The following is a 23,039-nucleotide window of genomic DNA, read 5'->3' as shown; positions in this document are numbered from 1 at the left end:
TAGCCTGTATCTAATTACCATGCCTGTTGTTGTGACCTGGGCAGTGCTCCAAGTCTACTCAAGCACAAGAGTGCTCAGATCTGCTAGAGTGCATCTACAGGTCTTCCTTTTGTTTTTGTGCTGTGTTGTCTCCACATGGCCCCAGTTCTGGACTAGCTTTAGGGTGATAGCGTACCACTGCCTCACTTCCTGTCCCATTGTGTCCTTCCTATCGAGATACAATAGGTCACCTAAAGAGAAAGCTCTCAAGCTTACTATTGCAAGCTGCACTATAACAAATAAATTATGAATTATTCATAAGAGGGCATTGACTATATAATAATACTGTGTGGCTATTCTTGGCGATGGTCTTTGTTGGAGAAAGAAGAAACATGTTAACTAGTTGGAAGATGGTCATCCACGAGGGCGTCTTGAAAAGCTCCAGGTGTTGATTACAAACTGGCTTACACACTGACTAGTATCCTGACATTTTACGACATGTCTGTACTTGTAAATTACACATTTTCCCTGCAGACAAACTATGGGGAGTTTGCAACATCACTGCATGAGTGAATTACATGCTTCCTTGTTTTTCATCTTTTATGCTTTGCCCCTGGAGAGGACGACAACTGGGAGTTTGATGGAATTAAGAGGAAGTTCTGGGTTTTTGTATTTGTTTAAGTTTCCATCAGGCTCTATCAGGGTCTTTTTTTATCTCACCATACAATAACAATGAACAGAGTGTGGAAAAGACTCCTTAAAACAATAAATAGACTCTATTGTGTGTCTGTGGTTGTACGAAGTAGATGTGATTAGGTGGACTGTAACTGATAATGCTGGAATACAAGACGACACAATCTGGAGGAAAGAAAGCAACAGTAGGAAAGAACAATAAATGGGGGAGAAAAACAAATGATACTGCGACTGCAAAGAATGTTAGGCTTACATGTGTGTGTAGAGCTTAATAAACTTGTTCTCTTTCATTATTCCATTCTAAGTCTACATAGAATTTAGTGGCTGTTTTTAATTTAATGAAATTAGTCACATTTTAAAGCACTTCTAGATTATTTAGGTTTTGATGTGGACTATATTGACGTTCTGTTTGTAGCTCATGTGGAGAACGAGGAGCAGTACACTCAAGCTCTGGAGAAGTTTGGAGAGAACTGTGTGTACAGAGATGATCCTGACCTGGGATCAGCATTCCTGAAGTTCTCTGTCTTCACCAAGGAGCTCACAGCCTTATTCAAGAACCTGGTGAGGACATTTATTTTGTGTTTATGTGATTTTTTTTTTTTTTTATGTAGAGCAAATGGGTTTTAAACATCTTACCTACCAGCTGTTAAAGGGTTAATTCAACCAAAATTGACATTTCTGTCATTAATTACTCACCTTCATGTCGTTCCAAACCCGTAAGACCTTCGTTCATCTTTGGAACACAAATTAAGATATTTTTGATGAAATCCGATAGCTTTCTGACCTCCCTATAGACAGCAACGTCATAACCAATTTCAAGGACCATAAAGGTAGTAAAGACATAAGACAAAGACATTGTTGAATAAAGTTGTTGTTTTTGTTTTGTTTTTGCATACAAAAAGTATTCTTGTCACTTCATAACATTAAGGTTGAACCACTGTTGTCACATGGACTATTTTAATGATGTCTTTACTACTTTTCTGGGCCTTGAAATTGGTTATGACGTTGCCATCTATAGGGAGGTCAGAAAGCTCTCAGATTTCATCAAAAATATCTTAATTTGTGTTCCAAAGATGAATGAAGGTCTTACGGGTGTGGAACGACATGAGGGTGAGTAATTAATGACAGAAATTTCATTTTTGGGTGAACTGATCCCTAAATGTGCTTGGACCTCTGGGCCCAAAAGCTGATCTTGAGTCATTGGTCTACAGGGTGGATCAACATTCATGAAAGTGTTTTAGCAATTACTGGTGTTTTTATCTAAAATAAGTTGAGCTTATCATTTATCATTCATTCTGTAATTTATGATTTGGAATTTTTTTTTTTTTTGCAAACTTAATAAATAATTCCCCTAATGTTGTGTTTGTATGAATACTACTCAAACCGTCTAATTTTTCTCCTGCTGCAACAGACTGTTTTTCCTCTCCGCCTTGTGTGTTTATCTCTGATTGCTGTAATAAGAAAGACAATTGCACAGTTGGGAAGACAGACATTTGTCTAATGGTGTGCTTTCACTCTCTAGTTTCAGAACATGAATAACATAATTACCTTCCCATTGGACAGTCTGCTGAAGGGTGATCTGAAAGGGGTTAAAGGGGTAAGTTCATTACTTTAAGCCTATAAATGCTTTCTCTCTTTTGGGCAGTTTATCAGCAGCATATTGATCAGTGCTTGTCTCAAGGTGTTTCAGGCACATGATAGTCAGCCAATAAACAATGGATGGATAATATTCCTTGGCAAGCAGGTCTTGAGTTCCATGCTTAATCACATTGCCTTTTAGAAGAATTTACACCATAATGCCGGAGTTACTTTTTTGCATTTAATATGTTGTGTTATTCTATTCTATTCTATTCTATTCTATTCTATTCTATCCTTTCGTATCCTATCCTATCGTATCCTATCCTATCGTATATCGTATCATGTATATTATTATATATCATATCGTATCCTATCTTATCCTATCATATACTGTTGTATCCTATTGTATATCGTATCCTATCGTATCCTATCCTATCTATGCTATACTATCATATCGTATCCTATCTTATCGTATATCACATCATATATAATATCATATATCATATCGTATCCTATCATATCCTATTGTATCCTTTCATATACTGTTGTATCCTATTGTATATCGTATCCTATCGTATCATATATCATCGTATCCTATTGTATATTTTATCGTATCCTATCATATCGTATAGTATCATATCCTATCCTGTCGTATATCCTATCGTATTGTAATGTATCCTATTGTATCCTTTCGTATTGTATCCTAACGTATCCCATCGTAACGTATCCTATCGTATCGTATAGTATCCTGCCCTGTCCTATCCTATCCTATCCTATCCTATCCTATCCTATCCTATCCTATCCATCGTATATCCTATTGTGTCGTAATGTATCCTAACATATCCCATCGGATCCTATTGTATTGTATCCTATCCTATCGTATAGTATCGTATCATATTGTATTGCATCCTATCTTATTGTATATCCTATCCTATCCTATCCTATCCTATCCTATCCAATGTTCCACTCTGGGCTTTTGTATATTTCCCCTAAAGATCCCACCACCATGTTACTTTGATATTACGTGATGATTTGTGGCACAATTGGTTCAGAATAAGATAACTCGGTCATTGGAATTTTTTTTTTTTTTTGTGTGTACATGATATTAGCAATGCAACTTTTAAACCTAATGTTCCCCAACGCTGTTGGTTGAATATGTCTGGTGGAAAGTCAAGTACCAGTCTTAGACCCCTGTCCATTTATGCTCACATGAACATGCTTGAGCGAAAGACAGCTGGTAGCAGCTCTATACTGAACTGATTCTCAGAATGTCCTTTTAGGCCGCCTCAGTTCATTAATGTCCACTGTGACCTCCTGACCTTCTATGCACCATGTGACTTTGTCATGTTAGCTCTTAGGCGGAATCTGATGTGATTTACTCCTAATGAGGCTCTTCACTCAGCTCCCTGTCTTGTTTCCCTGGAGACTTCTCTCTCTCTCTGCGATGGGGCTGAAAAAATCATTCTGCTTGGGTGATGTGATTCCTTAAATGTGTAGTTTAAAATGAAAGGACGGTTAACTGAATCAGTGAGACCCTTATAGGCTTTAATTGGGCCTTAATAGTGACTTATTGTAACGTGTTCGGACCTTTACAGTGACCTAAGTGTTTCTCTCCATCTGAGGTAGCTTTCACAGCACCACTATTTCTCATACTGAAGGTCTGTTCACACCAAGACGAAATGTTTTGATGTGAAATTTGCTGTGATAAACATTTTAATTTGAAGGTGTCTTTTACAACTGACATGAATATTTGTAATATTTGTATTTGTCAATTTTTTTTACTATTTGTAATATATATTTCTTAATATAAAATCACAATTATAACAAGCTGTCAAAAAGTTAGATATAATAAATAAATTTAATAGTTATTTTATTAAAATATATAATTAGATATATAGAATATTATTTTTAATAATTTGTATTACATTTATTAATATAAGAAATAATAAAGTCACAATAACAAGAAATTGTCAAAAATAAATGTGAGATATAAAGTTGCAATTATGAGGAATTAGATTACAGTTACCTTTCTATTTTTCTACTCTGGCAAACTGCCTGGATTAAAATGATTAATTAAAATAAGTAACTAGTCTGGCATCAGCCCATGCTGAAGCATCAGATTCTCATCCAGCCCAGATGAAAATGTAATTTCTGCTTTGTGTCAGTTTCCTGTAGAGGTGATTGGGAGGACACCGGCGGCTGCGTCGTTTAACCTGCAGTTATGGAACGCTAATGGTCTCAGAACGGTCTGTATCAGCATTGTGCTCGATTCTGAGCGCAGTAGGGGACTGCCGCTAATGGATAGAAATTACAGGCCTTGTCTTGGGCCATCATTCCAGTCATTAACCTGAACCTGTGCCTCATTAACCCGTCAGAAAATGGATCTTGGAAATGAAGTGTCTTTGGTGTCATTACGAGGTCATCTGTTTTGTTACCTGTCTTTGGATCCACAGTCTGTTAAATATTTATAAATTAACATAATGCAGGGTTTCTGCGAGTCTTTAAAAAGTCTTAATTCACCCTTACACAAATTAAGGCGTTAAAACAGTCTTAAATAAGAGCAGAAAGACTTAAGTTCATAAAGTCATGGCATTAAATGTTGCATGCATTCCTGTTGTTGTCCTGTTTTAGTTTAAGTTTAAATAAAGATACATTTACTTGCACTCTAAAAAAATATGTTGGCTCAAAAAAAAAAAAAATAAAATAATGTATTGTTTGCATCAGATTTTTTTAGTTATGACAACAAGTGAATTTATGTTCAACCAACAAGCTACATTGAGTTAGAGGAACTTAATTATTAAGTTGATTATTCAAAAAAAATAAAAAATAAAAAAATAAAACATTTAAGTCGCGCATAAACTCACTTAATTTTTAGTTTTTCAAGACTTCATTATACATTTGCATCAGAAGGTACAGTAAAAGTTTCCATATTGTAGTGGTTTTGAGCAGAGCAATTCAAGCTTTTTAGTAAAATGAATTAAAAAGTAACCAATATCTGTTGGAAGATGTATTTTCAAACTCAAAAGTGTTTCTCTTCAATTTATTACTTACATTTTCTTGGTCTTAAAAATAAGTCTTAAATTTACCTTCATAAAATCTGCAGAAACCCCTGTTAGGTCAAGATACATCATTTTAATGAATTCAACCTTAATGTAAATGGGTACAGTTTGTAATATGTCAGAAAGCTTGACCCCAACGTTCCCTGTTCCTGACCCTGAGTTGCATGTTTTCAGAATTGCTGAGGGAGGCGGAATTGCAGTCCTCGTAAAACAGACGCTGACGTCATGCCAAAACCTCTCAACTTGATGATGCTGCTGTCTGTTCCTCAGCTGCGTCTATTGTCTTACAGTGTGTTTGTGAACGACACATCCTCTGTTCAGTCAGTCCCAGTGACTTTGCTGAAGTAGACGGTTTTGTCAGCCTCAGAGGGAGTGATGTCAGCGTTGAAGCCCGCTGAGCTGTGAAACCCACCCACTCAAGCTTTTTTAGACCCCTCCGGCTGATAGATGTTGTGGTCTCAAAGTCCAGGTGACGGCATTGTGATTCAGCTTGTTAGAGACATGTTATCCTGGTGCTGTGTGGTGAGGAATGATGATTTAAAGTTCAGTCAAACCAACATGAAGCAGCTCGAAATAGTGTTCAATCCCACTGGCATTCAGAAATGTGCATCTCTCTTTCTCTCTCTGTCCCTTTTCATGAGTTAATAGGCTGAATTGCTGAACATTCATTCTCTGAATCCCTGAAGTGGCCCTTTTTGTGATTGAGATCTTTCTTGTAATGAGCCATGGTCTTAAAAACAGCAGCAAATTAGACCTGGAGCCAGCTGCATAAACTTAGCCACTATGTTAAGATTGTGTCTTGAGAACTAGTTTGACCAACTATAGGGTAATCAGTTGTACTTTTCCAGGTCAGATTATACCAATCTACATTTTTAAGGTAGCTGACTTTAAAAAGTTATGATAATTTTGGACACCTCTCGCGGTTCAAACAAATAGGGCTGGGCAACAAACTTATATTGAAACTTATATTGAAATCCTCCGACATTTCTTTTTAAAAATTCTTGTTTTAGACTTCTAATTCGTGACCAGTAATTTGTTTTGCTCTATCCTCTGCGCTTCCACGTTTGGAAATACGTCATGCGTCGGGTGGGTCAGAGGTCACTCTCACGTCGCAAATCGACACGTACAGCTGTCTGCAGGAAGCTAGTTATTATAGTTAATAAAATGCTTTAAATATGGATATTTTTCTTAGAAAAACCCATCGCTTCACTTCAGAAGGCCTTTATTACCCCCCTGGATTACTTTTATAGTGGATGGATGTGCTTTTTTTGCCTTCAAAATCTCGCTCCCCATTTACCACCATTATAAAGCTTGGAAGAGCCAGGATATTTTATATCTCCGATTGTTTTTGTCTGAAAGAATAAAGTCATATACACCTAAAATGGCTTGAGGGTTAGTAAATCATGGGATAATTTTAATTTTTTGGTGAACTATCCCTTTAAGACTAGTCTAAACAGTTTATGCAACTGGCCACTGCATCTAACCACCATTTTGGTAATCGATTAATCTGTCAATAGGCTTGTTCGAGATGCATCGGCGCTGCGCAGAACGATTGGCGTATGACATCAAAGTACCTCGAGAGCGATTGGAGAGCATACGATTCCTTATGCTTTTGAATTGCTCTCACCGTAGTTTGATGTCATACGCCGATCGATCTGCGTAGCACCGATGCATCTCGAACATATAATATATAATATATATAATATACAGTGGTGGTCATAATTATTAGCACCCTTGGTAAATATGATCAAAGATGACTGTAAAAATAAATCTGCATTGTTTATCCTTTTGATCTTTAATTCATAAAATTAGCAAAAATCTAACCTTTCATTGAAGGAAAAGAATTGAAAGTGGGGGGTAAATCACATTATGAAATAAATGTTTTTTTCCAAAACACATTGGCCACAAATATTGGCACTCTTTTATTCAATACTTTTTGCAACCTCCTTTTGCCAAGATAACAGCTCTGAGTCTTCACCTGCAATGCATGATGAGTTTGGAGAACACCTGACAAGAGTTCAAAGACCATTCCTTCATTCAGAATCTCTCCAGATCCTTTAGATTCCCAGCTCCATGTTGGTGCTTCTTCTCTTCAGTTCACTCCACTCATTTTCTTTAGGGTTCAGGTCAGGGGACTGGGACGGCCATGGAAGAAGCTTCATTTTGTGCTCAGTGACACATTTTTGTGTTGGTTTTGATGTTTGTTTTGGATCATTGTTCTGATGGAAGATCCAGCCACAGCCCATTATAAGATTTCTAGCAGAAGCGGTCAGGTTTTGATTTTTTTATCTGTTGGTATTTGATAGAATCCATGATACCATGTATCTGAACAAGATGTCCAGGACCTCCAGCAGAAAAATAGGCCCACAACATTAAAGATCCAGCAGTATATTTAACCGTGGGCATGGGGTACTTTTTATCCCTGTGTGCACCAAACCCATCTGGGCTCATGTTTTAGTTTCATCTGACCATAGAAGCCGGTCCCGTTTGAAGTTCCAGTCTTGTCTGCCAACTGAATATGCTGGAGATTGTTTCCGGATGAGAGCAGAGGATTTTTCTTGAAACCCTCCCGAACAACTTGTGGGGATGTAGGTGCTGTTTGATCATTTTTTTCTAGGCTTTCTGAGACTCAAGACTCAACTAATCTCTGCAGTTCTCCAGCTGTGATACTTGGAAAGTCTTTGGCCACTCAAACTCTCCTCCTCACCATGCATTAGGACGATTTAGACACACGTCCTCTTCCAGGCAGATTTGTAACATCTTTAGTTTATTGGAACTTCTTAATTATTGCCCTGATAGTGGAAATGGGGATTTTCAATGCTTTAGCTATTTTCTTACAGCCACTTTCTATTTTGTGAAGCTCAACAATCTTTTGCTGCACATCAGAACTATATTCTTTGGTTTTTCTCATTGTGATGAATGATTAAGAGAATTTGGCCTTTGTGTTTCCTCATGTTTATATTAAGTCATGGGCGGACAATTTCATGGACATTTCAATTTCATCACCCTGGTGTGCTAAAAAAAAAATGTTTTGCTAATTTTGCTAATTTTATGAATTAAAGATCAAAAGGATAAACAATGCAGATTTATTTTTACAGTCATATATACATACAATTTTCAAGTTGAATTAAATTGCCACATCACACCTTTGTTTGAATGGGCACGACATTTCCTGTCTCTTCCAATTTATATTACAATGACTCAAGTATAGAATGTTTGGATGTGTGTTCTTGAACTCATTTTTCTTGTCAAACTGCTCTTACTGAGCCATTTTGCTGGCACAGATGAGACTGTTTTCCGCACAACTCAAGCTGCGTGTAACATCTGTTATGAAAGCACATTAGCGCAGTGCATAGGACTCTTAGGAAGTCCCTCTACAAACACAGCCTTCTGTTATTAGTGTAAACCCTCGGTAGAGCTGCTGGAGAATGCTCTGTTTGTACAAGCAGAGAATTTCCCTAAAGATTTCAGATGATGTCATTACAAAAAGCAGCCACTGGCGTTTCATCAGGTACTTTCTTTATGAGCATGACATCATGCGTGATGGTGTACACTGAGTTTGGCAGCTGAGTGGTGAGTTAATGCTAATTTAAGCCTCAAAATGGCATAGCCATTTTTGTGCATAACACAAGCTTCAATCTGATTGGCTGGCTGATGCATCCAGTCAAAAAAAAATCAGTGCATTCAACACACAACCAATGAGCTAACATCGAATTGTATGGCAATGCCCAAGCCAAATCATGATGTTTAGAGGAAAAAACATTGCATAAAACTCTACAACCTGGACCAGACATTATGCTGATTGTGAAACGTGTAGCCCTGTGAGACGACAGCCTGTTCTTCCTTAGTTATTTGGGTTACACTGCGGAAGTCAAAATGAAAGTTGAGTCATACGTCTGTCTAATGAATATCCTCTCTCTTGCAGGATCTCAAGAAGCCCTTTGATAAAGCCTGGAAAGACTATGAGACTAAAGTGTAAGACATTTTCAAAGAATATTTGTTAATTTCTGTCATGCATGTTTATATCTTAGTCTGGAAGTTAATCAAATTGAAAGGAAACATCAGTTTTCTGAGTGTCAAATGAGGGATCAGTGCCGCCCAGCACTCTGGATAATGAGCTGTCACTGTTACCACCTCACTTCCTGTATTCCTATCCTGTGCTCTCACACTGATTGTTCTGCATGCGACAATGTATGACATTTATATAGCACTTCTTATATATTTTCCAAGCTGCAAGGGACATTCTTTACTGAAAGGGTAATATATTTTCTTATAACACATCATTTGATTAGATTTGATTTACCTTTAAAGGCAGGTGCTTTTTACGTTCCTGTCTTTTTTAATATCATTGCTGTTTTCCATCATCAGCAGTTTTGCTCAGTCAAATACATGTTTCACCTGCCTGGATATAATCTCCAGTGTTTGATTGTGACCGATACCTTCATGTTTCCAGACAGAAAGAAACGAAACCGTCCTCTAACGTGACACTGGCCCTAACTCCATTAAACTGGTTTTCATCGTCACCGCCGCTACAGTTTGAGTTCTCTTCAATCTCTCTGTCTGTGCAAAGCTTTCGGCTTTCTCGCAAATTGCAGTTTGCGCGCACGCTTCATTAGTGCAAATATCCTGCTGATGAGTATGCTAAACATCTTGCTGTGTTTGTGTAATAGTCAGAGAATCTGACGCTAAAAATAATGTGGTGCCTCGGGAGAGCAGGTGAACAGCAGGAAGCATCAAATCACGATTCATATTTAATTTTTTTGCGTGTGTTTCTTTCTCCCAAAGATGAAAGCAACACTCCACCATTTTATGTTACTTTAACTGGTTTGATATTAAACATGATTTGTTTGCACTAAAAATGGTGGACTGTTCTTTATAGTCACCCATGGAAGTGATTTGCTGGCATGAGGGAGTCTGTTCAGACTAATTTCTTCCATCTGTCAGATGTACAGATGCAATACCTAAAGTAATCATTGTCAGGGAAGCTACTTTGGAAAACATTAGCTTCCCAGCTTTTAAATTATATTTAACTTTTTATGCCTTTATATTGGATAGGACATTATGGCCCAGTTTCACAGACAGGGTTTAGATTAAACCACAATTAGGCCTTCGTTCAATTAGGGTGTTTAAGTAGCTTTTAAAAACATGCCTTAGAAAAAACATTACTGGTGTGGATCTTCAGACAAAACAATGGCAGTGATATATCTTAAAATATGTCAGTTCTAGTTACGTTCAGTTAAAACAGCTCAAACAAGCATTTTAGTCTGGGACTAGGCTTAAGCCTTGTTCGTGAAACCGGTGGTATATCCCTTTGAAGGAAAGTCTGTTCACTTTGCGGCCATATTTGCAACGCCTCCAAGCAGCTATTTCAGGCATCCAAGACCAAGTCCTACAGTATCTATTTGAATGGGGGAATCCTGAAATCTCAAAAACTGCTTGCCAAACTCACAATTAAATAACATATTTCAAATCAGCAACAAAATCTGACATGAACAATCCCATAAGTATTGTTTCTTATGCTCAAATAGCATTAAAAAAAGCATATTCTTCAGGCTAGACGAGCCAGTACACATGTGCAGTCCTAAGCGTGAGTCAAGTCAAGTCACCTTTATTTATACACCTTTTATACACCTTTTAACAATGCAGATTGTGTCAAAGCAGCTTTACAGTGATAACTGGTATATAATTTTGGCTGCACAGCAGCTCTTCAAGAAAATGGTGTCATTATCCATCTTAAGTAAATTCAGTATTGATTCATTCCGATGTAAGAATCAATAGTTATTAATTTAGTTAATTTATCTATATCAGCACTGGAGTAAACAGTGATGTCATCATCCAGCTCAGTTCACCCAAACCCAAACTCCAGCAGGTGACATCAGGTGCAAACAGGTGTTAAAAATGGAGAAAAAAAACCTTGGGAGAAACCAGGCTCAGTCGGGGGACCAGCTCTCCTCTGGCCAACAGCGAACAGTGCTTTATGATAGCTGCCTGAATCATAATAAGTCCGATGGGATCGCAACAGTCAAAGTATTTATTCCAGTTCCATCCAGTTGAGGATCGTATTCATCACGCCGGTATGGACGAGTCTTAGGTTTCTGTGAGAACCGTAGTTTCTAATGGCAGCTGCAGTGACGTAATGACTTTACCAATCAGCGATTGGCTCTTTTACTTAGAAGGCGGGACATATTCCGCCATATTGTGTGTTGCGGTTTCTCCCATTCACAAACAATAGGAGTAAACAGTCTTTCTGTATCTATAGTCTTTGGGGGTCGTTTACACGACACCATTTTCAACTAAAAACTGAATGTTTTATGTGTTTTGGCCATTCATTTAAACAACAACAGTGTTTTGGGGGCCTGAAAATGCAAACTTTTCAAAATGGGTTTCAAAGTGCAGGTTTTTGAAAACGATATCTTTATCATCTCCGTGTAAACTACAAAAACGCTAATTTGTGAAAACTGTGATGTCATGCGCATGCCTATTACGTGTTCAGTCTTTAAGCGCATAGTGTTTACAAAGTGACATTGCCATCTACTGGCCTGGCATGAATAATACAGCGTTTTTAGTAGTTTTCACGAACGGGCATCATTTTTTTTCGTTTGTACGCGGAAAATGCGAAGAAATAAACGTACCCTAAAATAATTTTTATTTTATTTTTTTATTTTAAGTTAGTAGTCTGGCTTCTCCCCAACACTAAAATACACAAATCAAAATTGTCATCAGTGGCAGCTTCTCATGCTAACACATCACTTCACTCAGCGCTTGATGCATTTTATCACAATATTTTTTTGCCTTTACCTAGTTTCTAGTTTCACTGACTAGAAATGTTTTGTTTTGGAAATGGCTTCTAGTGTTCAGCCATCTCCTGATCACATCTCCTCGCTAGGCTTCAAACTCTGAAAGCAGAGGTTCCAGAAATGGCCAGCCTGCTTCATGATCAGCCGCTGGAGCTGAGAGCGCATGAGGCTCTCTCTGGAATCCTGTGTCTGAGATCAGGGCCCTCCTTCCCCACAGAGGAAATGCTGCATCCGTAACGTGGGGTACAATATGCTGCTGGAGCATATGGAAAAGAATGCCCTGCTGCATGAGTGTTTCCTGTGCGTGTGTTTGTATTTGTGTGTCTCAATTTTAAGGTCGTCTGTGTGTTTCACGCAGTTCTAAAATAGAGAAGGAGAAAAAAGAGCACGCCCGACAGCATGGAATGATCAGGACTGAGATCAGTGGAGCGGAGATAGCAGAAGAGATGGAAAAGGAGCGCCGTTTCTTTCAGCTTCAGATGTGTGAGGTCAGAAGAGACTCATTTCATTGTAGAATCCTGTTATGGTGCTGTAATAGGCACTTCCTGTGCAGTGTGTGTGTGCTTCAGTCTCCTCTGTTGGTTTGTTACAGTACCTCCTCAAAGTCAATGAGATCAAGATCAAGAAAGGTGTCGACCTGCTCCAGAATCTCATCAAATACTTTCATGCACAGTGCAAGTAAGTCTGGCCACATGTCAACATTTCTTAAAAAAAAAATATCATAAGGGCTGGTTCACACAGAATGCATTTTTCCTTTCCACTGTGCTGATTTTCCATTGTTTATATTTAAACACGCTAGACGGACGTCTTTGACCATTGCATTTGTGTCTCGTGCTGAAGTTAAATTGTTCAAATTCTAAAAAATCGTGTCTCAGACATCCCATCCTGCAAAAACCAGGTGTAAATTGGCTGACCGCTTATGATCTGTTCACCGAAAACGCATCTTAGTGGAAACGGGGTTTCTCTCTCGCTCACTCGATTTCTGGGATCAATATGCGGGAGTCTCCCGGAACTTCCGGGAAAGGTGAGATATCTGGCGCCTCAAAAGCTTGCGTTTTTTTTTTTTTTTTTTGGCAAAAAAACGTTCTGTGTGAACCAGCCCTAAGACAGCATTTTTGGGCATAAAAAGATGCAAAACTGCCTTTTTAGGTAGGCAGCTCACTAGGTTATTTAGGGCCCTAGGGCCTCAAATTCCACTTTATTTTTTTCCAAATTCCATTTTTTCCATTTTAATCTTTCTGGATTCCGTTTTTTTTTTTTTTTTCCCCTGTGCTTCTTTTTTTTTTTTTTTTTTTTTTTTTTTTGGGACTCCATTTTAATGGTAAAATAAAGTTTTAGTAATCAAAAAGCATGTCTAATTAATTAAAATCATGAAACTTATACAATTTAATAACAATTTATTAAAAGTTTAACAAATTAAATTTTTTAGGGCTGGATTCCATTTTCTGGATTCCATTTTAATGGTTTTAATTACATTTTAGTAATCAAAAAGCATGTCTAATTAATTCATAAAAACAACAATGTATTAATTTTTTTTAATTTAATTTCTATGAAATGCTTTGTTTTTGTTTTTTCAGAAATTCTGTGTTGTGTATTTTAATTTTTCTGGCAATCAAATGAAGGCATAACACATTAATTTAATTTATCTTTTAATCATATGATATTAAACAAACTTTTTTGTCAAACAAAGTGCTGCACAACAGAGCTTTACTGTTAAAATTATAACATGGAAGAAACATTTTGATTATTCCTTTAATAAATAAAGTTTTAATAAAAAAGTATTAATATTAGTGTTATTAGTGTTAGAATTATTACTACATTGAGACGTAGCTAAATTCTACTGTCACAATTTCATTAAGTTAAACCAAACCTATATTTTGATGGGTTGCCGTTAAGACCCTTAAGTTTCTGTGTGTTTGTGATATGACAATAGTTTTTCTCAAATGAAATTGTAAAATGCTCATGAAGTGACTCACAAAGCATTCATGTCCTCATATAGCGAGGCCGCAGGGGCTGAAAACACCACGAGTGTCACGCGTGCCCCAGTGTGTGTGTGTGTGTGTGGTAAATAAAACCGCATGTCTGCGCCATTCATTCACATAGAGACACGCAGAACATCCAGGACTCATATTTAAATAGTCTAGTGTACTGATCTACTTTTTATTTATTCTTCAAAAAGTTGACAAATTCCGTGACATTCCGCGTTAAGCAGTAAATTCCGTTTATATGACCTTCCGTCCGCGTTTTCTGCATTCCAAAAATCATAGAGCCCTAGTTATTATATTTTATTGGGTATTTAAAGCAATTAAAGGGATAGTTCAAAACTGAAATTCATTTACCATTTATTCATCCACATTGACTTTCTTTCTTCTGTGGAACACAAACAAAAGTTAGTCTGAGGAATGTCTCGAAACAATGTTTTTTTGGGGTTTTTTTTCGATACATTGTCAAAGTCAGTGAAGTCCAGAGTTTTTTTTTTTTTACTGAAATGGAGCCTGTGTTTAATTATTTGAAAAATAACTGGCATGGTATCTTCTGTTATAGCTTCTTTCAGGATGGTCTCAAAGCAGTGGACAACCTCAAACCCTCAATAGAAAAACTCGCCACAGACTTGCACTCGGTGAGACACTCTTCATTCCTGAAGCACTGCCGTACTGGTCGTGGCTCACACTACTGATCTCAAGATCAATTCTCATTTTTAACTTCTGTTTCCACTTCTGATTATGTCTTCAGATCAAACAGGTACAGGATGAAGAACGCAGGCAGCTAACCCAATTACGGGACGTGCTAAAGACCGCTCTGCAAGTGGAGCAGAAGGAGGTTAGTCCTATCTCGAATCAAATCTCACACAATTCACAGCAATTGAAAACCACAACACTATTCACAGTGCTCAGTTTGATTAATAGTTTTACTTCTACTCAGTTCTTCTCTCAGTAAACATTGCATTTGAAAACTTGTGGTCAATCTCTTCCTCATTATCTTCCTGCCAGCTTTCTCACCCTCTTAAGCTTTTAGTTAAGTGTTTTCTCAAGCAAGTAGCTTTGGCATATATGATTACAGATATTAAGAGATTATACACATTTAATCTGAATGCTGATAATCAGAAGTTAACAATCCCCTTAATGCCACGTGAACAACTGTTTTATTGTCCCACCATCTCATTACACTATTGGGTTACACTGTTTATTATAGGAATGCACATTATATCTGGGATCATGTGGATTTATTTTATTTTATTTTTATTTTGTATTGTTTTTCTAGCCATCATAGTCTTATCTAATATTGACTTCATTTTTCCCATTTCAAGTTGCATATTACTCTCAATTGGAGCTTAAAGGGTTAGTTCACCCAAAAAAATACATTCCCTCATGTCGTTCCAAACCTGTAAGACTCTCATTTATTTTTGAAACACAAATAAAGATATTTTTAATGAAATCTGAGCGATTTCTGTCCCTCTATAGACAGCTATGCAACTACCATTTTGACGCTTCAAAAAGTTCATAAAGAGATCATAAAATTAATCCATGTGAATTGAGCGGTTTAGTCCAATTTTTCTGAAGAAACTTGATCGCTTTGTATGATAAACAGATTTAACTCAGGCTTTTATTCACATATAAACATCGATCAGCAAACAAACAGAAGCTCAACCGAACCTGCTTGATGCGTGAAAACAAAGCTCATTGGTTCTTGTGGAAGCTTAAATGTGCTGCATAACACATGAGAATGAACCTCAGTGGTTCTTGCAGAAGCTCAAAGTGCTTCGTAACACGAGAATGAACCTTGTTGGTTCTTGCAGAAGCTCAAACATGCTGCGTAACACATGAGAATGAACCTCATTGGTTCTTGCATGTCAAGCAAACATGCTTGAGCTTCTGTTGTGTGAGTTGATGAATGTTTATATGTGAATAAAAGCCTAAATTCAGTCTGTTCAGCATATTAAGTGATCGAGTCTCTTCAGAAAATTTGGACTAAACCACTCATTTCATATGGATTAGTTTCACAATCTCTTTATGAACTTTTTGAAGCATTAAAGTTTCAGTTGTGTAGCTGTCAATGGAGGGACAGAAAACGCTCAGATTTCATCAAAAAGATCTTCATTTGTGTTCTGAAGATGAACGAAAGTCTTACAGGTTTGGAATAACATGAGGGTGAGTAATTAATGACAATTTTAATTAATTTATTTTTATTTTTTTTATTGCTTATCAACCATTACAAATATAACTGGATATTGGTGTTACCCAAAGTTTGTTGTTTGATGCATTAATTTCCTCCCATATGTAGTGTTGTTTTCAGTTTGGTGTGCAAAATGTATGAGTGACCTGTCTAAAGAATGCTCTCTTCTCTTCTTTAATGCTACCGTCCTTTGGCAACGAAGTCTAGGAGAGTAAGTGCCTACTTGGTATACATGATCATATTTGCGCATTTGTCTTTTGTTTAGAAAATGTAGAAGAAAAAATACATAAAATGCAAATTAATTGATCAAATCTAAGGCTCTGAGTGCAGTTCATACAACATTGCCACTGATGTCTTCTATCCAACCCTGATTGATAAGGCAATATGTTTAAGCCGAGCTTTATACAGCACACATCGTCAGAATACAGCCCATTTTTGGCTTTCGCTCAACTCAAAACATTAGTACTAAAATGGCAGCGTTCTCATTTCTGGCTCAGAGCCTTGTGTTCCAAAACAGTGCATTTCCAAATGAGCTCAGCTCCCTGGAGACGCTTGAAGCCCACTGCTCCCATTTCCTCACTGGAGTGACAACACTGTCGTACAAAAACACAGCTTTTCACTTCCTCTGACTGCTGACATGCCAGTGGTTCGCTGCTGTGTGTGCAGAGAATACATTTACATATCTGTATCTCCTCACAGGACTCACAGGTTAGACAGAGCGCCACCTACAGTCTACACCAGCCCCAGGGCAACAAAGAACATGGGACGGAGCGCAGCGGGAACCTTTACAAGAAGAGTGATGGGTAATCATTTTTTGACATCATATAACAGACTGTGCATTAAAATGCCATACGGTAAGTTAATGCATGATCATAACAGCGAATAAAGTCCATCCTGCATAATTTATCATGCATTTAGAGCAGTGTATTTAACTCCTAAAGGATTAGTTCACTTCAGAATTAAAATTTCCTGATAATTTACTCACCCCCATGTCATCCAATCCAAGATTTTTATGTCTTTCTTTCTTCAGTCAAAAAGAAATGAAGGTTTTTGAGGAAAACATTCCAGGATTTTTCTCCATATAGTGGACTTCAACAGTTACCAACGGGTTGAAGGTCCAAATTACAGTTTCAGTGCAGCTTCAAAGAGCTCTACATGATCCCAGACGAGGAATAAGGGTCTTATCTAGTGAAACGGTCGGTCATTTTCTAAAAAAAAAAAAAAAAAATGTATATACTTTTAACCACAAATGCTCATCTTGCACTGCTCTGCGATACGCCATGCATTACGTAATCACATTGGAAAGGTCACACGTGACATAGGCAGAAGTACCGCGGTAGGGTGAAAAACTCATTTCATTTTCTCCTTCAACTTCAAAATCATCCTACATCATTGTTTTACCTTTTTTTGTAAAGAGCGTTTGACTTAGTCTTTGCACATTAACTTTGTAAACACTGGATCGGTACTTCCGCCTACGTCACACGTGACCTTTCCAACGTGATTACGTAATGTGTGGCGCATCGCAGAGGTAGCAAACCAGCTGCAGTGACACATACTGAACTGAAATAAGGCTATTGGCCTCTCAAAGAACTACCACTTTAAGTGCTGAACACGTTATATCCAGTATTTCTCACCCATCTCTTCTGGACATTTAGTTTTGTAAGCATGAATTGCTTTCTCAGAAGTATTTTTAATCTATTGGTAGCGCAGGATGAGCATTTGTGGTTAAAAAGATCATTTTTCAGAAAATGATCAATTGTTTCACTAGATAAGACTCTTATTCCTCGTCTGGGATCATGTAGAGCCTTTTGAAGCTGCACTGAAACTGAAATTTGGACCTTCAACCCATTGAACCCTGCTGAAGTCCACTATATGGAGAAAAATCCTGGAATGTTTTCCTCAAAAACCTTAATTTCTTTTTGACTGAAGAAAGAAGACATAAACATCTTAGATGGCATGGGGGTGAGTAAATTATCAGGAAATTTTAACTCTGAAGTGAACTAATTCTTTGAAGAGTCATTGTTGAATGTTGATGTGACTTTTACTGTTTCCTGCTTCCTCAGGTTGCGGAAAGTGTGGCAGAAGAGAAAGTGCACAGTGAAGAACGGTTATTTGACCATCTCACACGGGACGGTACAGAACCCTATCTGACCTTCTTCAAAACTGATTGGTTTCCATGCTCATGTGCTTGTACATTCACTAACTAACATCTGGGTGATACTGATGTATTGAGAGAATTGTTATTGTTAGTTTTTTTTTCACATGAGAATAAGGCTGCGTCCGAAATCGCGTACTGTATGAGTAGGTACTACATTTTGAATTTGAATTTACTTTGCGACCGTTAAAACAGTATGTTCTATATAGTGTGAATATGGGAAGTATGAATGAAATTTGGACATACTGCTTCACTTCCATTCATAAATCCTCTCCCGTGGCCTCATGGGACAGTAAAGTGTCCATCAAATGTGCACTTCAGAATCTCGCTGGAAGTAGTAGGTCATCTGGGGATTTTTTGCCTACTGTTTTTCGGACATACTACTCTTTTGGCGTACTGTTTTTCGCATACTATATAGTAGGGAAGTATTCGATTTCAGACACAGATTAAATGTATAGTATAAGCTTTGAAGTTAAAAATCAACCGTTATTAATAAATAAAATTATTAAACTCTTTAGTTGTATAGGATAGAAACCATTTCTTTCTTTTTTGTTAAATAATTTTATTATTATTCTTCATTTGGTTAAATAAATAATTTTATTTATTGTTAATCGTGATTGCTTTCTAAAATAGTTATATGGATATAATTACCCAGAAATCACACACACACAAAAAACGTTGGTATTGGTATTGATATCTGCTATATTAGTCTTAAAAGCAGTTGATATCATTTTGAAAAGGAAATAAGTGGAATTGGCTGTTCCTTAAATTAAAAAATATATATTATTCTTTAATTTTTTAATTATTATGAGTAGAGTTTTATGCTATTATGTTAATTGAGAGTAAAGGAATATTTGTGCTTTTCAAAATTAGTTTGTCACACCGTAGGAGCATTTATGTGAACTTGTGAAGGCTAAAAAGGTGATTTTAAAAATAGTGAAATAAATAAATAAAAGGGGGTCAGCCACAGCACCTGCAATATGCACTTTATCTTTGATAAATCAGAGCAGTTTCCTCATTAGTGCAGTGCTAATTCAATAGGCTTTTAGCCTTCAGCCCGAGCCTCTTGGTGAACATCATTAGTCATTCAAGTGTCTTTTCTAGAGCCATTTCCTCTGGCCTCAGTGCTTTGTGACCAAAACAACTGGCAAGAGGCTTACAGGAAGAAAAGTATAAAAGAGGAATTCAGCAGTTGCTGTTGTACACCTACTGGAGCATATCAATCTGTGGCCTTATTGTGAAACATCAGCATGTTCTTACTGTAGCTGATCATTAAAATAGGGCAGCAATTAACTGAGTTCTTGCAATTTTGCATATGCTGAAAATGAGCCAAATACACGTACATTTATGAAGATATTTATAAAGGTGATTTTGAATTATAGGTAGTCTGAGAGTGAATCTCATGAAAACACAAAGAAATTGAAAAAATAAACAATAACGCACAAAGAAAATCCTGTTTTAGAACCATTAGGATTATTCTTGTTAGATTCTCATTACTATAAGAGTGTAGTTTTTCTTGTATTAAAAAAAAAAAAGATACTGTAATGCAATATATTTAATATATATTAAATCCAGTACAACAAATACTACCATGATGTATAAATATTTCACAATTAATAATAAATCATAATTTTTTGCATTATAGTTATGAGACTTTTTTGTATTACACACTGTGTCTATTCTGGACGCTACAGCTGTCGCTTCGCACCGCACCAGCTTTAGGCTGTCTATACTGGATGTGACAAAGCGTCCGTTTCAAATCCATTTGTTTTTGCTGTCAGAAGTAGTGCATGCGCTTGAAGTACATCAGAAAAAGTCATCAGTTTACCATCAGGAATTTGTCGCATTGCGCCACATCCAGTGTAGACAGCATCGCTGATTATAATGGATTCTGTTTGCTTTTCTTGTGTCGAAAACGAAAATGTCACAAAAAAACTTTTATTTATTTATTTATTTTTTTTAATGGTTTTCACTAAAAAAAAAAGAAAATAGAAGTTGAAATTGAAAGAAAATGACCTGTACATTTTCTTTATAAGTTTTGTGAGATTCATCACTGAGTTTTAACACTAAAACGTGTATTGAGTTGAAAGTTATCAGTAACTGATATGTTCTCTCTCTCTCAGGCTAACAGACCTCCTGCCAAACTCAATCTTCTCACCTGTCAGGTGAAGCACAACCCAGAGGAGAAGAAAAGTTTTGACCTCATCTCCCGTACGGTTACACCCGTCACTATTACTTCACACACACAGTTATAAATCCAATATGGGAGATCTGTAAAATTTAGTTAAAGCCTGGCTGCTAAAGACCTAGCTGAGAATGTTGACAGCAATATTGTTAGAGCAGCAGTGAAATGACAGCAGGAAGTGTTTCACAGTTGATCTTGATATGTTCTGTAGGGTTTAGAGAATCGGTTTAACTTTTAAGGCTACAGTGTAACTGTAGTTGTTGTTATCTATGAGGAAATATTGGCTTAGGAAACACTGGCCCTGGCTGAGGGATTTTCTCCCATGTCCCTGTGCTTCCTTTAACATCTCATCTAACCACAGGAAACTAATGCCAGAGAGAAAAACAAGTTGAATTTTATGTGTCCCTCCATGAGTGGGAGAGTTTGAGCTTATCTTGCCTGTCCCATCCTCTTTTGTTTTTCCCACTGTTCCTCATTCCAAATGGATTCTCACAGTGTCAATCTTGGGAGGGAAGCACAAGTGTTCCCCTCCATTAACCAGCACAACTTTCTTCCTCAATAGGGTTCTTCAGACATTATAATGTGTATTTAAAACAGCAGAGCCTCTGAAAATGAATCCAGCAACAGATTTATATTCATTTGTTTAATGTTAGAAACTTTTTTTTTTTTTTTTTTTTTTTAGATTTATTTTTGGGCATTTTTGCCTTTATTGAGATTGGACAGCACAGAGAAATGACATGCTAGCAACATGCTCTATCATGCTAACGAAGTGTTAAATCATGCTAGCAATGTGTTAAAACATTAGCAACATTCTAATTCATGTTAACAATGTGTTAAAACATGCTAATTTATGCTAGAAAAGTACTAAAACATGCTAGCAACATGCTAATTCATGTTAGCAATGTGTTAAATGACAGGAAGCAATGAGGGGAGAGAGAAGTGGACAGGATTGGGAAAATGTCCACTAGCCGGGACCGAAGCACAACCGCACTACATGTCACAGCGCTGTCCACGTGGCTTCTCACCTGACAAAATTAGTTTAAATATAAAAGCTAATTTGAATTATTAATAAATACTACTAATAAATATTTAATAAATCCTATAATAGTATATAAATAAATAGTACTATTTATATTTTGGCATATTATGGCAAGTTTCATAGGATATAAAGTATGAATGTTAAACAAGCCAGTTAAGTTGCATCAAATTTGGCAAGATAACTAAAAATGCTTGTGACAACATTTATTACAACTTAATGGCAACGCTATCTATATGTAGTGTTTCATGTAGAAAGGATGAGGATGTATATAATAACATTTCGGCCATGTCTTTTGAAAAGTCCTTGTTGTTTGGTTCAAATCAGTCTGAACTCAAGAGTTGTGCTCAAAATATAGGGCAGATCTACTAATGTCACTTTTTTGATCTGTTTGTCTATGTATCTAACACAGTCTTTCTCTTTTTCTTTCACTCTTAGATGACAGAACGTATCATTTCCAGGCAGAGGATGAACCAGAGTGTCAAATGTAAGTGTGTTTGTGTGTGCGCCCCTGTTCTGTTTTCAAAGGAAACCTGTCATATGACATTCTCTACTGTTTTTGGGGTTAACTAACTGAAAGTAACAACAAAATACTGCTGCTTTTCCATTAACTCTGCGTCTCTTCTCAGATGGATCTCAGTGCTGCAGAACAGCAAGGAGGAGGCGCTCAACAACGCCTTTAAGGGTGACCAGCATGTTGGCGAGAACAACATTGTGCAGGAGCTGACCAAGGCCATCCTGGGAGAGGTCAAGCGGATGGCGGGTAACGACGTCTGCTGTGACTGCGGAGCTCCCGGTGAGTGGCCTGGAAATGGACAGGAAGGAGGAAGTGGAGAAAGAGGGAGGGGGATTGTTCTGAATCACTCACAGGAAGAACAAAGCGGAAGTTGGTAGTAAAGGAAAATGATTGAATTTGCATAGGCTGCTCTATTTGGACCAGTCAAGTTCTCGTTGTGTGACAAGAAAAGACCTGCGTACCAAAACAACCTGTCAAAAAAACTTCATGTATCTGTCTCACATGGATTTCACATTATTATTATTATTATTATTATTATTATTATTATTATAACAATTATGATTATTATTATTATAATAACTATTATTATTATTATTACTATTATTTAATAATGAATGCTGCAATAAAAATAATTGTATCATTTAATTTATTACAGATAATAATGTAATACAATAATGCTAATAATAACATTTATTTATTGTTGTTGTTGTTGTTGTTGTTGTTTAATAATGAATGCAGCAATAAAAATAATTATATTATTTAATAATTTATTAGATAATGTAATACAATAATGCTAATAACAACATTAATTAATTAATTAATTATTATTATTGTTTTAATAATGAGCAATAAAAATTATAACATTTA

At 36.8% G+C, this 23,039-nt stretch overlaps 1 protein-coding gene across 4 annotated transcripts in view; it reads left to right on the top strand.

Annotated features, from left to right (window-relative positions):
- The window catches only part of LOC127498025 (arf-GAP with SH3 domain, ANK repeat and PH domain-containing protein 2-like), a 76,529-nt gene that overhangs the window by 35,582 nt on the left and 17,908 nt on the right, over positions 1–23,039 (top strand). For 2 of the 4 annotated variants that reach the window (XM_051866873.1, XM_051866870.1), the window contains exons 3-15: positions 1,088–1,233; positions 2,195–2,269; positions 9,235–9,284; positions 9,540–9,566; positions 12,465–12,594; positions 12,699–12,784; positions 14,651–14,726; positions 14,840–14,926; positions 16,979–17,082; positions 18,343–18,412; positions 20,558–20,645; positions 22,094–22,142; positions 22,285–22,451. In XM_051866873.1, the coding sequence (XP_051722833.1) occupies positions 1,088–1,233; positions 2,195–2,269; positions 9,235–9,284; positions 9,540–9,566; positions 12,465–12,594; positions 12,699–12,784; positions 14,651–14,726; positions 14,840–14,926; positions 16,979–17,082; positions 18,343–18,412; positions 20,558–20,645; positions 22,094–22,142; positions 22,285–22,451 (1,155 nt within the window). The remainder of the gene's footprint in view (positions 1–1,087; positions 1,234–2,194; positions 2,270–9,234; positions 9,285–9,539; positions 9,567–12,464; positions 12,595–12,698; positions 12,785–14,650; positions 14,727–14,839; positions 14,927–16,978; positions 17,083–18,342; positions 18,413–20,557; positions 20,646–22,093; positions 22,143–22,284; positions 22,452–23,039) is intronic. The other 2 variants (XM_051866874.1, XM_051866871.1) reach the window with 1 other exon arrangement.

The sequence above is a fragment of the Ctenopharyngodon idella genome, chromosome 17, assembly GCF_019924925.1.
Source record: "Ctenopharyngodon idella isolate HZGC_01 chromosome 17, HZGC01, whole genome shotgun sequence".
Classification (NCBI taxonomy): domain Eukaryota; kingdom Metazoa; phylum Chordata; class Actinopteri; order Cypriniformes; family Xenocyprididae; genus Ctenopharyngodon; species Ctenopharyngodon idella.
Note: the sequence above shows the minus strand (reverse complement) of the source record. Positions and strands in the feature narration are given on the sequence as shown.